Source organism: Ceratotherium simum, chromosome 22 (assembly GCF_057802395.1).
Source record: "Ceratotherium simum simum isolate JZ-2026a chromosome 22, ASM5780239v1, whole genome shotgun sequence".
Lineage (NCBI taxonomy): Eukaryota > Metazoa > Chordata > Mammalia > Perissodactyla > Rhinocerotidae > Ceratotherium > Ceratotherium simum.
The window spans coordinates 8331576-8345725 of record NC_141921.1 but is presented as its reverse complement, the minus strand read 5'-3'; the positions used below and the strand labels follow the sequence as shown (position 1 = coordinate 8345725).

Below are 14150 nucleotides of genomic sequence, written 5' to 3'. Positions count from 1 at the left end.
TTTTTAGAGATCATTAGATCTAGAAAAGATCATAGAGAGCACCCCAGCCCAATGACTTTATAGATGAGGAGCTGCAGCCTGAGAGGTGAAGTGACTTGAATGAGGTCTCTAGTAAGGGCTACGTAGGTCACTTAACTCTTACTCCAGAGAATTTTTTGGTTAAAGCAGTCTGTCTGGGGTGAATAAACTACTCTTGGGCTATATCTAATCTACTGTCTTGATAACCATATAAATTTCACTAAATTTCTTTGCCGTAGAACTCCTACATACCTTTCAAAATCCCAACTTGATGGCAAATACTTGCTAAAGTATTTTAAACTTTTTTTTTATAGCAATACACATTAAAAAACACATTTTACATCTTTACATCATAACCCAGGACATATATATTTATTCAACAGATATTTATTGAGGCACCTACTCTGTGCCAAGACTATTCTAAATACTGAGCATACAGCAGCGAATAGAATAGTCTAAAATCCCTGATCTTATGGAGGTTACATTTTAGTAGGAATAAATAAAATAAGTAACCTGTATTGTTCAATATTAGAAAGTAATATTTTTTTGACTAAACATAAAGCAGGGAAGGGATGGTGAAGAATATGGAGTTGGAGAGTTATGTTCTTTTAAACTGACTGATCGAGGTGATTCTCACTTGGAGAATGTGACATGTGAGCAAAGACTTAAAAGCGGTGAGGAAACAAACCAAGAGAATATATAGAAAAAGAGTATTTCAGGCAAAGGCAACAGCCAGTGCAAAATGCTTAATGAACAACAAGAAGTCCAATGTAACTAAAGCCAAATGGCCACTGGTAGGAGACAGGTCAGAGAGGCAACAGTGATGGCAGGGGCAGGAAATGTGTTGAGCCATTTAGGCTAATGTAAAGGCTTTGACTTTTACTCTGAATGAGAGGGGAAGCTATTGGAGTAACATGATTAGATTCACGTTTTAAAAGGATCATTTTGTCAGCTGTGTTGAAAATGGATGGGAAAGGGATTGACAGAGGAGGGCAGAGCATAGAGGGGGCTAATAAAATATACTAACATAAGGCTCATGATGGATTATGCCAGGGTCATGGTAGAAGAAGTAGTGCAAAACAGTTGAATTCTGAATATATTTTGAAGATAGCACCAAAAAGATTTCCTAACAAACTGGATATGGGTTATGACAGAAAGGAGTCAATAATGATCCTAAAGATTTTAGACTGAACAATTGGAAGAATGAAGTTGCCATCAACTGAAATGGGGAAGACCACAGACGAGGACTTCCATTTTGCACACGTAAGTGTGAAATGTGTACTAGACATTCAAGTGGAGAAGAAAAGTGAAAGCAGCTGGATACATCAATCTAGAATTCAGGGAACAGGTCTAGGGTAGAGGTATAAATTAGAGATATAAAATTGACAGTGCATATAGATGACACTTAAAAGCCATGACACTGGTAAAATCACCACTGAATTTAGTAATGTGGTCACTGATGACTTTGACAAGAGCATTAGCAGGTCCCTGTTTAGACGGAGCTCAAGAGAAATGGTAGGAAAAGATTTAGAGACAACAAATATAGACAACTCTTTGGGGGAAGTTTTGTTATCAGGGGGACTAGAGACAAGGAGCAATTGCTGGAAGGGAAGGTGGGCTCAAGAGAAAAATAGAAGAAATAACATCATGTTTGAATGTTTATGGTAATGATCTACCAGAGGAAAATACTGATGATGCAGGAAAGACAGGGAAGAATTAGAGTGAAGTCCTTGAATAGGCCAGAGGGGATAGAGAATGTAATTCAAAGCAAACACAGAGGTTTGGTCTTAGACAGGAAACTGGACAGGCCATCTAGAATGACAGGAGAAAAAGGAGAGTAAGTGTGTAAGATGCAGGTAAGTAAACAGAGACCAAGTAGGAAGCTTGTGGAAATTCTCTTGTGATTGCCTTTATTTTGTCAGTAAAACAAAACAGGAAGCGAAGTCATGAGCTGAGAGTGAGAATGGAAGAGAGGTATTTTAAAGGTCTAAGGAGAGGTTAAGTACAAAATAGCCATTTAGGAGAATATGGATAAACGATGTCTAACAACATTAAGGAGCTCTCGGAAGATCATTGTCATGAATTTAAAGATACACCAATCTGCATGATTTGGTTTGTCTCCAGCCACATTTAGTTGTGAGGTACAGAATAGACAGACTTGCACTCATCCAAGGGAAGGATTTTTTTTTTTTTATTGATGTTTTAATGGTTTCTAACATTGTGAAATTTTGGGTTGTACATTTTTGTTTGTCCATCACCACATATATGACTCCCTTCACCCTTTGTGCCCACCCCCACTGCCCTGGTAACCACAGTCCAGTTTTCTCTGTCCATGTGTTGGTTTATATTCCACATATGAGTGAGATCATACAGTGTTTGTCTTTCTCTTTCTGGCTTATTTCACTTAACATAATACGCTCCAGGCCCATCCATGTTGTTGCAAATGGGACGATTTTGTCTTTTTTTATGGCTGAGTAGTATTCCATTGTATATATATACCACCTTTTCTTAATCTAATCGTCAGTCGAGGGACACTTAGGTTGCTTCCACTTCTTGGCTATGGTGAATAATGCTGCAATGAACATAGGGGTGCATAAGCCTCTTTGGATTGTTGATTTCAGGTGCGTTGGATAGATTCCCAGTAGTGGGATGGCTGGATCATAGGGCATCTCTATTTTTAATTCTTTGAGGAATCTCCATACCGTTTTCCATAGAGGCTGCACCAATTTGCATTCCCACCAGCTGTGTAGGAGGGTTCCTGTTTCTCCACATCCTCTCCAACATTTGTTGTTTTTTGTCTTGGTGATTATAGCCATTCTAACAGGCGTGAGGTGGTATCTTAGTGTTGTTTTGATTCGCATTTCCCTGATGATTAGTGATGTTGAGCATCTTTTCATGTGCCTATTGGCCATCTGTATATCTTCCTTGGAGAAGTGTCTGTTCATTTCCTCTGCCCATTTTTTGATCGGGTTGTTTGTTTTTTTGTTGTTCAATTGTGTGAGTTCTTTATATATTATGGAGATCAACCCCTTGTCAGATGTATGTTTTGCAAATATTCTCTCCCAGCTGGTTGGTTATTTGTTCATCTTGATTCTGGTTTCATTTGTCTTATAAAAGCTCTTTAATCTGATAAAGTCCCACTTGTTTATTTTTTTTTCTTTAGTTTCCCTAGTCTGGGTAGGCATGTCATCCGAAAAGATTCCTTTAAAACCAATGTCAAATAGTGTGTTGCCTATATTTTCTTCTATGAGTTTTATAGTTTCAGCTCTCACCTTCAGGTCTTTGATCCATTTTGAGTTAATTTTTGTGAATGGCGATAGCACATGGTCCACTTTCATTCTTTTGCATGTGGCTGTCCAGTTTTCCCAACACCATTTATTGAAGAGACTTTCCTTTCTCCATTGCATGTTCTTAGCACCTTTGTCGAAAATTAGCTGTCCGTATATGTGTGGTTTTATTTCTGGGCTTTCAATTCTGTTCCATTGATCTGTGTGTCTGTTTTTGTACCAGTACCATGCTGTTTTGATTACTATTGCTTTGTAGTATGTTTTGAAGTCAGGAATTGTGATGCCTCCTGCTTTGTTCTTTTTCTTTAGGATTTCTTTAGCTATTCGGGTCTTTTGTTGCCCCATATAAATTTTAGTATTCTTTTTCTATTTCTGTGAAGAATGTCATTGGGATTCTGATTGGGATTGCATTGAATCTGTAGATTGCTTTAGGTAATATAGACATTTTAACTATGTTTATTCTTCCAATCCACGTGCATGGGATATCTTTCCATTTCTTTATGTCGTCGTGGATTTCCCTCAATAATGTCTTGTAGTTCTCATTGTATAGGTCCTTCACCTCCTTGGTAAGATTTATTCCTAGGTATTTTATTCTTTTTGATGCAATTGTAAATGGTATTATCTTTTTCAGCTCTGTTTCTGTTAGTTCATTATTAGCATATAGAAATGCAACTGATTTTTGTAGATTGATTTTGTACCCTGCAACTTTGCTGTAGTTGTTGATTGTTTCTAACAGTTTTCCAACAGATTCTTTAGGGTTTTCTATATATACAATCATGTCATCTGCAAATAGTGAGAGTTTCATTTCTTCGTTACCTATTTGGATTCCTTTTATTCCTTTTTCTTGCCTAATTGCTCTGGCCAAAACCTCCAGTACTATGTTGAACAGGAGTGGTGAGAGTGGGCAGCCCTGCCTCGTTCCTGTTCTCAGAGGAATGGCTTTCAGTCTTTCCCCGTTGAGTATGATGTTAGCTGTGGGTTTGTCATATATGGCCTTTATTATGTTGAGGTACTTTCCTTCTATTCCCATTTTATTGAGAGTTTTTATCATAAATGGATGTTGTATCTTGTCAAATGCCTTCTCTGCGTCTATTGAGATGATCATGTGGTTTTTATTCTTTGTTTTGTTGATGTGATGTATCACGTTGATTGATTTGCGGATGTTGAACCAAGGGAAGGATTTTTGTCCTTGAAGACCCATGAAGCAATGCAAGAAAGTGATCATAATGAGTGAGCGTGGGATACACCTACTCTAAGAAAGGAAGAGAGGGCATGAAAGAGGTCTAGATCATGAAAAGATGGTAGAGACAATGGACTGGAGGTCTGAATAAGGTCGAAGGACTGTTGTTGTTAGGACACTAAAGGAAGTGAGCTAGAAAGATGAGAGATGGTAAGCAGAAAATGGAAGCTTGAAATTAAGATTTGAGAACTGTCATAATTAAAATGATAAGACCATGGGAAGATACGGCCCACATAGGGTGAAGATAAAGATCTTTGTAGGAAAGAAGTTCAAGGAACTAAGCAGCCAAAGAGTTGGAAGAATCATTCACAAAGGAATTTAAATTACTAAGAATTAAGTTAGAGAGCAATTATAAACCAGGAACTAAAAATCATCAGGAACTGAGAGGAGATGTCTTGAATAAGTAGGTGATATCACCTCAAGATGAAAGTCAAAGCTGAAGGTTTTTAGAAAGAAAAGACTGAAAAAGGTCTGGAAGTGGAAATGAGGAATAATAAGGACATATATTTTACCAGTTATTCCAATGGTATGATGGCTGCTAGAGAAGAGCAATTAACACTGAGAAGGCTACAGAGAAACAATCTATCTCAGGAAGATAGATTTCAGTCACAGGAAGACAGTGAAGGGAATGAGCAGGGAAGAAGCTGACAAAAGAAGGAATTTTACTAAAGATGAATTAGTTCCACAGGGCATAGCAAAAAGGTTTCAGGCATTGTAGGGGTAAAAGGATAGAGACAAAAATGAGCTGTGCAGACTACGGAAGGGTGATGTGGGAATCTAAGACTCCTTGCAGTGACTGGCATAAACAGTGGAAAAAGGTGTAATAAAATTAGTCCTGGTTGAATCAAAGCAAATAATAATGTCAAGGCTGAAAGCACTGGAAAGCAAGGTAGAGTGAATGTCTAGGAATCCCTTTTAACCCTGCAGATGGAAGTAGGGACACTTGGGGAGGGCTGATCTTACCCAGGCATGGAACATCAGGAACTCATCCTTGACCCCTCCACGAGAGGTCTCAATCGTACTCCAAGGGCATTGGGACTTATTCTTGACTCGTATTAGTTATGTGTTAAATAAAAAGAAATACTTACCCTTATTATTTTCAATACACTCTGACATCATCTATTCTATTTCTTTCTTTTTTTAAAAAAATGCTGGCTATAATCCAATCAATTAACTTTACAACCCACTAATGGTTTGTGACCCATGGTTTGAAAAAAAACACCACAGTAGGCAATTGCATATAACTTCACAATCTACCAGGAGACCTAGAAGTTCTAAATCTTTATGTCAAATACGTGTAAGTCCTTTTGAAATTGATCTGTGTTACCTCTACAGAGTTAACATGCAAACAAACAAAACACATGCATATGCACATAGGAAAGTTATTTTTATCCTTTTATCTTTTGTTATTTTACTTTATAGATTACTGATAAATGCTTAGTCTTACCACTGGATCAACTCACTATTGTCCTTTGCCATGCCACCATCCAAAGATTTTCCATTAAATTTTCCCCCTCAAATCACATATGGCATGATTAAATAAATGAGTACTTTCTTTAAGTCATTTATTCATTCGTCCATTCCTCAAACATTTATTTGATGCCTATTATACCAGGCATTGGATATACAATGGTGAAAGAAACAGATAAGGTCCCTCTACTCATGGTGCTGTGATGGAGAATGCTGGGATGAGCCAAATTTTATACAGAGGCTTCTTAGAGAAACTAACACTTAGGCTGAGACTTGAAGGATGAAAAAAAAGCCACCCATATGAAAAATTGGGGGTAAAGCATTCCAGGCAGTTAAATAGCATCTGTCAGGTAAAGATGTAAAGAGCTCGAGCCTATTAGAAGAATTAAAAGGAGGTTTCTATGGCTGCAGCATGGAAAGTAGGTAAGAAAGGCTGAAGATGAGGTTGCAGAGGTAAACAGAGGATAAATAATACAACATCTTTTAAACCATGGTGAATAGCTTGAATTTTATTCAAAGTGCAATAAAAAGCTATGTTTTAACAGGAGAGTGATATAATTCGATTTATGTTTTTTAAAGATCACTCTGGCTGCTGTGTGGAGAATGCATTGGAAGAACCCAAGAAAGGAATCCGGGAAAACAACAATGAAGCTATCACACTGGTCCAGGCAAGAGGTGCTAATGGCCAGGATTAGGTGGTGCAATAAAAACACTAAAAAGTGGCCATCGTTGGGATATATTTTGGAGATAGACTCTATATGATTTACCAAAGGATTAGGTATTGTTTGAAATGGGAAAAGACTAATACCTACAATTTTGGATTTATCAGTGGCTATCTAGTGTTCCCATTTATTGGGAAAGATTGATGGAAAATGGCATGGGAAGAAAAATCAAGAGTTCCATTTTAAACATGTTAAGTTAAAAATGCCAATAAGGTATACAAGTACAAAAGTGATTACCAATTTGGATACGTGAATTCATAGACATATAACCTGGAAATATAAATTTGGGAGCGATCAGAAAATTAATGGCATAGGAATAGCAGAAATCTCCTAGGGAAGAGTACATAGAAATAAGTAATTGAAAATATTATTGGTAACAAAGACTATGTTCAAATATAGAACACATAGCTTTAAGAACATTTAAAAAATGATTGCCTTTCTCTTAACAAACTACTGAAAATGCCATGCAAGACTGATTCATATCCATAGGTTTTTCAATAAACGAATAAATGATATAGCTATGTAAACTAACGCATTTTGATGCTTTAGTCCTACCAAGGTTGTTGATTTACTCACTCAGCACTTCTTTTTATTTTTTAATCCATATTTCTATTAGAATAGCCATACAGCACCAGGGGTCAGCAAACTATAGCCCACGGGACAAATCCAGCCTGTTGCCTGTTTTTGTATGGCCTGCGAGTTAAGAATGGTTTTTACATTTTTAAATGGTTGAAAAAAATCAAAAGATAAGTATTTCATGATTTGTAAAGTTATATAAAATTCAAATTTCTGTGTCCATAAATAAAGATTTATTGGAACATAGTCATGCCCACTCTTTCACATATTGTCTATGGCTGCTCTCATGGTATGACAGCAGAACTGAGTAGGTGCAACAGAGACTATATGGCCCACAAAGCCTAAATTTTTTACTACTTGGTACTACACAGAAAAACTTTGCTGACACCTAATATAGCACATCACTAACTTGCACCTAAATCTATAAATATCTTGCCAACCTACAATTACTCTAAATATCTTGTTGAAATAATCAGAACATCTCCATATACTGAACGAACTCACATATAGATATTTATATGCACAATATCTACCAGCAGCCATTGACGAAGAACTAAACCAAAAGTTGAATATTCTAAGTTTATGCCTAGATATTGAAATATTGACTCAGTAACTATTATTTCCACTTCAAACACCTAAAACTTTAGAGTAAACTCATTTCTTTCCCTTCCTCCCTACTCTCTCTCTAATAAAAAGCATATGAAATATTTTATACCAGAGGCTGCTACTAGGTCCTTGCAATAGCAATTACTACCTTAAAATCACAAAACTTTTTACAAATTCTTAAAATATAATTCATTCCATGCACCTGTCATTAACCAAGTAAACAAAGAAAGAATCTTTTTTTTTTTTTTGAGGAAGATTGGCCCTGAGCTAACATCTGTTGCCCATCTTCCTCTTTTTCTTTTTTCTCCCCAAAACCACAACATATAGTTGTATATCCTAGTTGTAGGTCCTTCTAGTTTCTCTATGTGGGACGCCGCCTCAGCATGGCTTGATGAGCAATGAGTAGGTCCGCGCCCCAGATCCAAACTGGCAAACCCTGGGCTGCTGAAGCAGAATGCACAAACTTAACCACTATGCCACCAGGCCAGCCCCCAGAAATATTCTTATCATTTAAATTTTCCAAGTTAAAAAATTTCCTATTATCATCTTTGTTCCATAATCAATACTTGGTGTAAATGTATACACTGTGCATGACTTCTTTTAGGCCAATAAGCAATTGTTCAGCACATTATTATTCCAGGGCACTTACCAACACCCTATGCGGTTTGAGAAAAAGGTAAAAGCTCTCAAAAAAGAGTGCCAAATTAACTCCTATAAAATAGTTAGAAATAGAAAAAAACATGCCATAAGGTGTTTTCATTTACATACCTAACTCATTTAAAATTGCTACTGGTTTACCATGAAAACGCTTTAGCTTGAAAAACGTTGTTTGCTGATTCCATAAACTAAGTTACTATTATCAAATCTACTTCTGTCATATGTAACAACATTAAAAAACACCGATTTTTATACATCATTTAGTCAATTACATAACATAATTTTCTTTTATTTCTAGGCAATTAAGAAACTCACACTGTCTTCCACATCTCCAGTCTTCCAGCCTTTTAACAGCATTTTAGACACAGGTATTTGAAGTTCATTTTCTAGAATCTGTTTAATCTCTCCTGTATAAATAAGAAGAGACCAAATATTATTAACAAAATAATGCAATCAACAACTATCCATATCCAGAGCTTGCATTACTATTAGGCACATGGTGTACAGTCAATGACATCTGTCTGATGAATAAGAAAAATTTCAGTAATTGAAACCTCAAATCTAGATCAACCAACATGTTGCCCCTTTGAAGAACTCAGGCTTCAACATACTTATGATAAAGACTCCACAATTAATTAAGTAGTTAATTAATATAATTGCACAGATTTTTTAAAGAAATAGGTATCACTGATTGGGTGTCTGAACAGAAACAATCTATTTTACAACAATCAACTGACAATACCTGTATGTGCTCAGTATATGGTAGGAGCAGTAGATAAAGTATAAAACCAGAGGCATTATACTATAGAGAAAGCAGACTGTAGAACGAAAATTTGGGTTGAAGTCTTCTCTAGAAGAAATCAAAAAACTCATCTATTCTTAGATTTTGCACCCATAAAATGGGAAATAGTATTGCCTATTTTATCTACCTCTAGGGTCCAAGGATGAAAGGAGATAACATCTGTGAAAGTAGTTGAAAAAATAAAGGCAATATACATAACCTGGAAGACAATTTAAATTGTATTAAAGGATTCTAAGTGATTGGAGATCAGAGGTCACCATCATGGCAGAGTGAGCTACCCCCATTGAACTCTCCCACGCTAAGGCACAACAAAAAGGACATACATATTCCAACAGAAGTTATTCAAACAACACAAGGGACATCTGAGGCGCCCACGCAGCTGTACATCTGAGGGCTGAACTGCTGGAATCCCCAGAGGAAGTGGAAGGAGGTAAGAGGAGCTCCCTTCCTTCCCCAAGGACTGCGACCCTGAGACTGAGACCACATGGCTCTCAGAGAGATGGGGGTAGGGGCAGCCCTCCGAGGGAAAACCGGCCCTCTCCAAGATCCCTCACAGCCCATGGGCAATGGCCCTATGGAGGGAGTGGAACTGGTATGAGGGTACTTTCAACAAGTTAGTCCTTCAAGAGAGCAGAGAGCGACAGCGAAGAGAGAAACCTCTGGCATCAGGGAGGCGAAAGCAAGCACTGCCCTCCCCACCCACCTGGCGCTTCACCACAGCAGCCCTGCAGTCTGAGCTCAGCGGCAAATCAGCTCGGCTCTGGCTCCAGCGCCAGTGGCAACAATGTGCCCGCGCCCCAGCCCCAGAGGCAGTGGCACCTCGGCGACCCAGCCACAGTGGCTCCGGCTACCCGGCACCCCAGCGCCCCGGGCCCAGCAGCTCAGGGATGACTGCGCCCAGGCCCCAACTGCCCTGGCTCGACCTCACCACAGCACCAGCTGCATTGGCTCAACCGCGCCACAGCCCCAGCTCCATCGGCTTGATCACGCTGCCCAGCCACAGCTCCTTCAGCTGGACCGCGCCCCGGCCACAACTCCTTCAGCTCGACCGCGTCCTGGCCACAGCTCCTTCGGCTCAACTGCACCCCAGCCCCAACTGCATCAGCTTGACCATGCCCAACCCCCAGCTCCTTCGGGTCAACTGTGCCCTGGCTCCAGCTGCTTCAGTTTGGCCACGCTCAGGCTCCAGTTGAATTGGCGCCAGAATCTATGGCTCAGGGCACTCCAGCTCCTGCTTCTTTGGCCCAGCTGTGCTTCAGATGCAGCTTCTTCAACCCAGCCACACTCCAGCTCCAGCTGTTTCCACACTCCAGCTGCTTCCACTCAGCCACACTGAAGCTCAGCTGCTCTCCAGTTTCAGCTTCTTCAGCCCACCTACACCTAAGCCCTAGATGCTTTGGCCTAGCCATGCTCCAGTCCCAGCTTCTTCCCGCGCTCCAGCTCTAGCAGCCTCCACTCAGCCACGCTTCAGCTCAGCCACGGGACAACCAGAGTGCCCATGGATTGAGGCAGGGCACAAAATACACAGCTCGTGACACCCCACCCAGTGGCAGCAAGAGGAAACTGTGACCAGACACTCTCAACATGAAGAAAAAGAAACCAACACCAACAGGAACTAAGCAAAAATATATTAAATCTGCAGACCAAAAGGAAAATGAAAAGCACCCAGAAATCAACCCTGAAAGCACAGAAATGTATAACCTTAATGACAGAGAATTCAAAACAGCTATCATAAAAAAGTTCAATGAAATACAACAAAATAGATAGACAATTCAATGAAACCAGGAATTTCTTAACAAAAGAGATTGAAACTATAAAGAAAAATCAATCAGAAATCTTAGAGATGAAAAACACAATAGCGGAGATAAAGGCAAATCTGGAAGCCTTAAGCATGAGAGCTGACAATATGGAGGAAAGAATTCGCAATATTGAGGACAGCAATGAAGAAATGCTCCAGATGGAGGAGGAAAAGAACTAAGACTAAAAAGAAATGAAGAAACTCTCCGAGAAATATCCAACTCAATTAGGAAATCCAACATAAGGATTATATGTATTTCAGAGGGAGAAGAGAGGGAAAAAGGAGCAGACAACTTGTTCCAAGAAATAATAGCTGAGAACTTCCCAAACCTGGGGAAGGGGCTGGAAATACCAGTGAATTAAATCAATAGATCTCCTAAATATATGAACATGAAAAGACCTTCTCCAAGGAATATAGCAGTGAAGCTGGCAAAAGTCAAAGACAAAAAAAAATATTAAGGGCAGCTAGACAAAAAAAAAAAAAAATAACATACAAAGGAATTCCTATCAGGCTCTCAGCCAATTTCTCGACAGAAACTTTACAGGCTAGGAGACAGTGGGACGACATATTCAAAAGTCTGAAAGACAAAAACTTTAAGCCAAGAAGACTCTATCCAGCAAAAATATCCTTCAGATATGATGGAGAAATAATAACTATCCCTGATAAACAAAAGCTAAGGGAGTACACTGCCACAAGACCCCCACTACATGAAGTGCTCAAGAAGGCCCTCCTGCCTGAGAAAAAAAAAGAGTAAGGGGATACAAAGTTTTGAACAAGGAGGAAAACATGGTGACAATACCAGGAAAATTGCGGCTCTCTATCAGAATAGATTAGCAAACACTTAATTATAAAACCAAAGATCAAGGGAAGGAAAACACCAAAAATAAATAAAACCTCATCACTTTAAACACAAACTCAAAACACAATATGAAATAAGTTGTGACAACAATAACTTAGAAGGGGAAGAGGAAAGGGATTGAATCGACTTAGTCTAAGGGAATAAGAGGCCATCAGAAAATGGACTATCACATCCACGAGATTTTTTTATACAAATCTCATGGTAACCACCAACCAAATAATTAGAACGAAGTCACACGATAAATAAAAAGAAAACTAAGAGAACCACCATACAGAAAATACCAAACTGAATTGGTAGTCCAAAACACAGGGGACGAGAAACAAAAGAAATGCAAAAGAACCAGAAAATGTGCGAAGAAATAGCAACATTAAGCCCTCATACATCAATAATTACCCTAAATGTAAATGGACTGAAGTCTCCAATCAAAAGACACAGAGTGGCAGGATGGATTAGAAAACAAGACCCAACAATATGCCGCCTCCAGGAAACACATCTCAGCTCTAACGACAAACACAGGCTCAGAGGGAAAGGATGGAAGACGACACTCCAAGCTAATGAAAAAACGAAAGAAAGCAGGTGAGGCCATACGTATATCAGACAAAGTGGACTTCAAGATAAAAAAGGTAATGAAAGACAAAGAGGGGCAATATATAATGACAAAAGGGACACTCCACCAAGAAGACATATCACTTATAAATATATATGCACTCAACACAGGGGGACCAAAGTACATAAAGCAACTATTAACAAACCTAAAAGGAGATATTAACAACAACACAATAATAGTAGGGGATCTTTACACCCAACTTACATCAATGGATAGATCATCCAGACAGTAAATCAATAAGGAAATAATGGACTTAAAGGAAAAACTTGAGATGGACTTAAAAGATACATATATAGAGCGCTCCAGCCAAACACAGGAGATTACACACTTCTTCTCAAGCGTGCATGGAAGATTCTGAAGAACAGACCATATATTGGGAAACAAGGCATGCCTCTAGAAATTTAAGAAGATTGAAATCATAACAAGCATCTTCTCCAACCATAATGCCATGAAGCTAGAAATCAATTACAAGAAAAAAACTGGGAAGGTGACAAAAATGTGAAGACGAAACAACATGCTGCTGAACAACAAATGGATCATTGACGAAATTAAAGGAGAAATCAAAAAATATATGGAGATAAATGAAAATGAAACTACACCGTACCAACTCATATAGGATGCAGAGAAAGCGGTCCTGAGAGGGGAAACTCATAGGACTCCAGGCCCACCTTAACAAACAAGAAAAAGCCCAAATAAGCAACCTTCAACTACACCTAACGGAATTAGAAAAGGAAGAACAAACAAAGCCCAAAATCAGCACAAGGAGGGAAATAATAAAAATTAGAGCAGAAATAAATAAAATTGAAACCAAAAAAACAGTAGAAAGGATCAATGAAACAAAGAGCTGGTTCTTTGAGACGATAAACAAAATTGACAAATCCTTAGCCAGACTAAGAAAAAAAGAGAGAAGCCTCAAACAAATAAAATTAGAAGTGAAAAAGGAGAAATTACAATGGATACCACAGAAATACTAAAGATTATAAGAGAATACTATGAAAAACTATATGCCAACAAATTGGAAAATCTAGAAGAAATGGATAAATTCTTAGACTCATATAACCTCCCAAAACTGAATCAAGAAGAAATAGAGAACCTGAATAGATCAATCACAAGTAAAGAGACTGAAACAGTAATCAAAAACCTCCCCAAAAATAAAAGTGCAGGAGCAAATGGCTTCTCTGGAGAATTTTACCAAACATTCAAAGAAGACTATTAATAACTATCCTCAATCTACTCCAAAAAATTGAGGAAGATAGAACACTTCCCAACACATTCTATGAGGCCAACATCACCCTGATACCAAAGCCAGACAAGGACAATACTAAGAAGGAAAACTACAGACCAATATCCCCGATGAACATAGACGCAAAAATCCTCAACAACATATTGGCAAACCAAATACAGCAATACATTAAAAAGATCATACACCATGATCAAGTGGGATTTATACCACGGACACAGAGGGATGGTTCAACATCCACAAATCAATCAATGTGATACACCACATT

At 38.5% G+C, this 14150-nt stretch overlaps 1 protein-coding gene across 5 annotated transcripts in view; it reads right to left on the bottom strand.

Annotated features, from left to right (window-relative positions):
- The window catches only part of FAF1 (Fas associated factor 1), a 487297-nt gene that overhangs the window by 259577 nt on the left and 213570 nt on the right, over nucleotides 1–14150 (bottom strand). For all 5 annotated transcript variants that reach the window (XM_087445969.1, XM_087445971.1, XM_004438535.3 and 2 more), the window contains exon 5: nucleotides 8892–8983. In XM_087445969.1, coding sequence (XP_087302095.1) covers nucleotides 8892–8983 — 92 coding nt within the window. The remainder of the gene's footprint in view (nucleotides 1–8891; nucleotides 8984–14150) is intronic.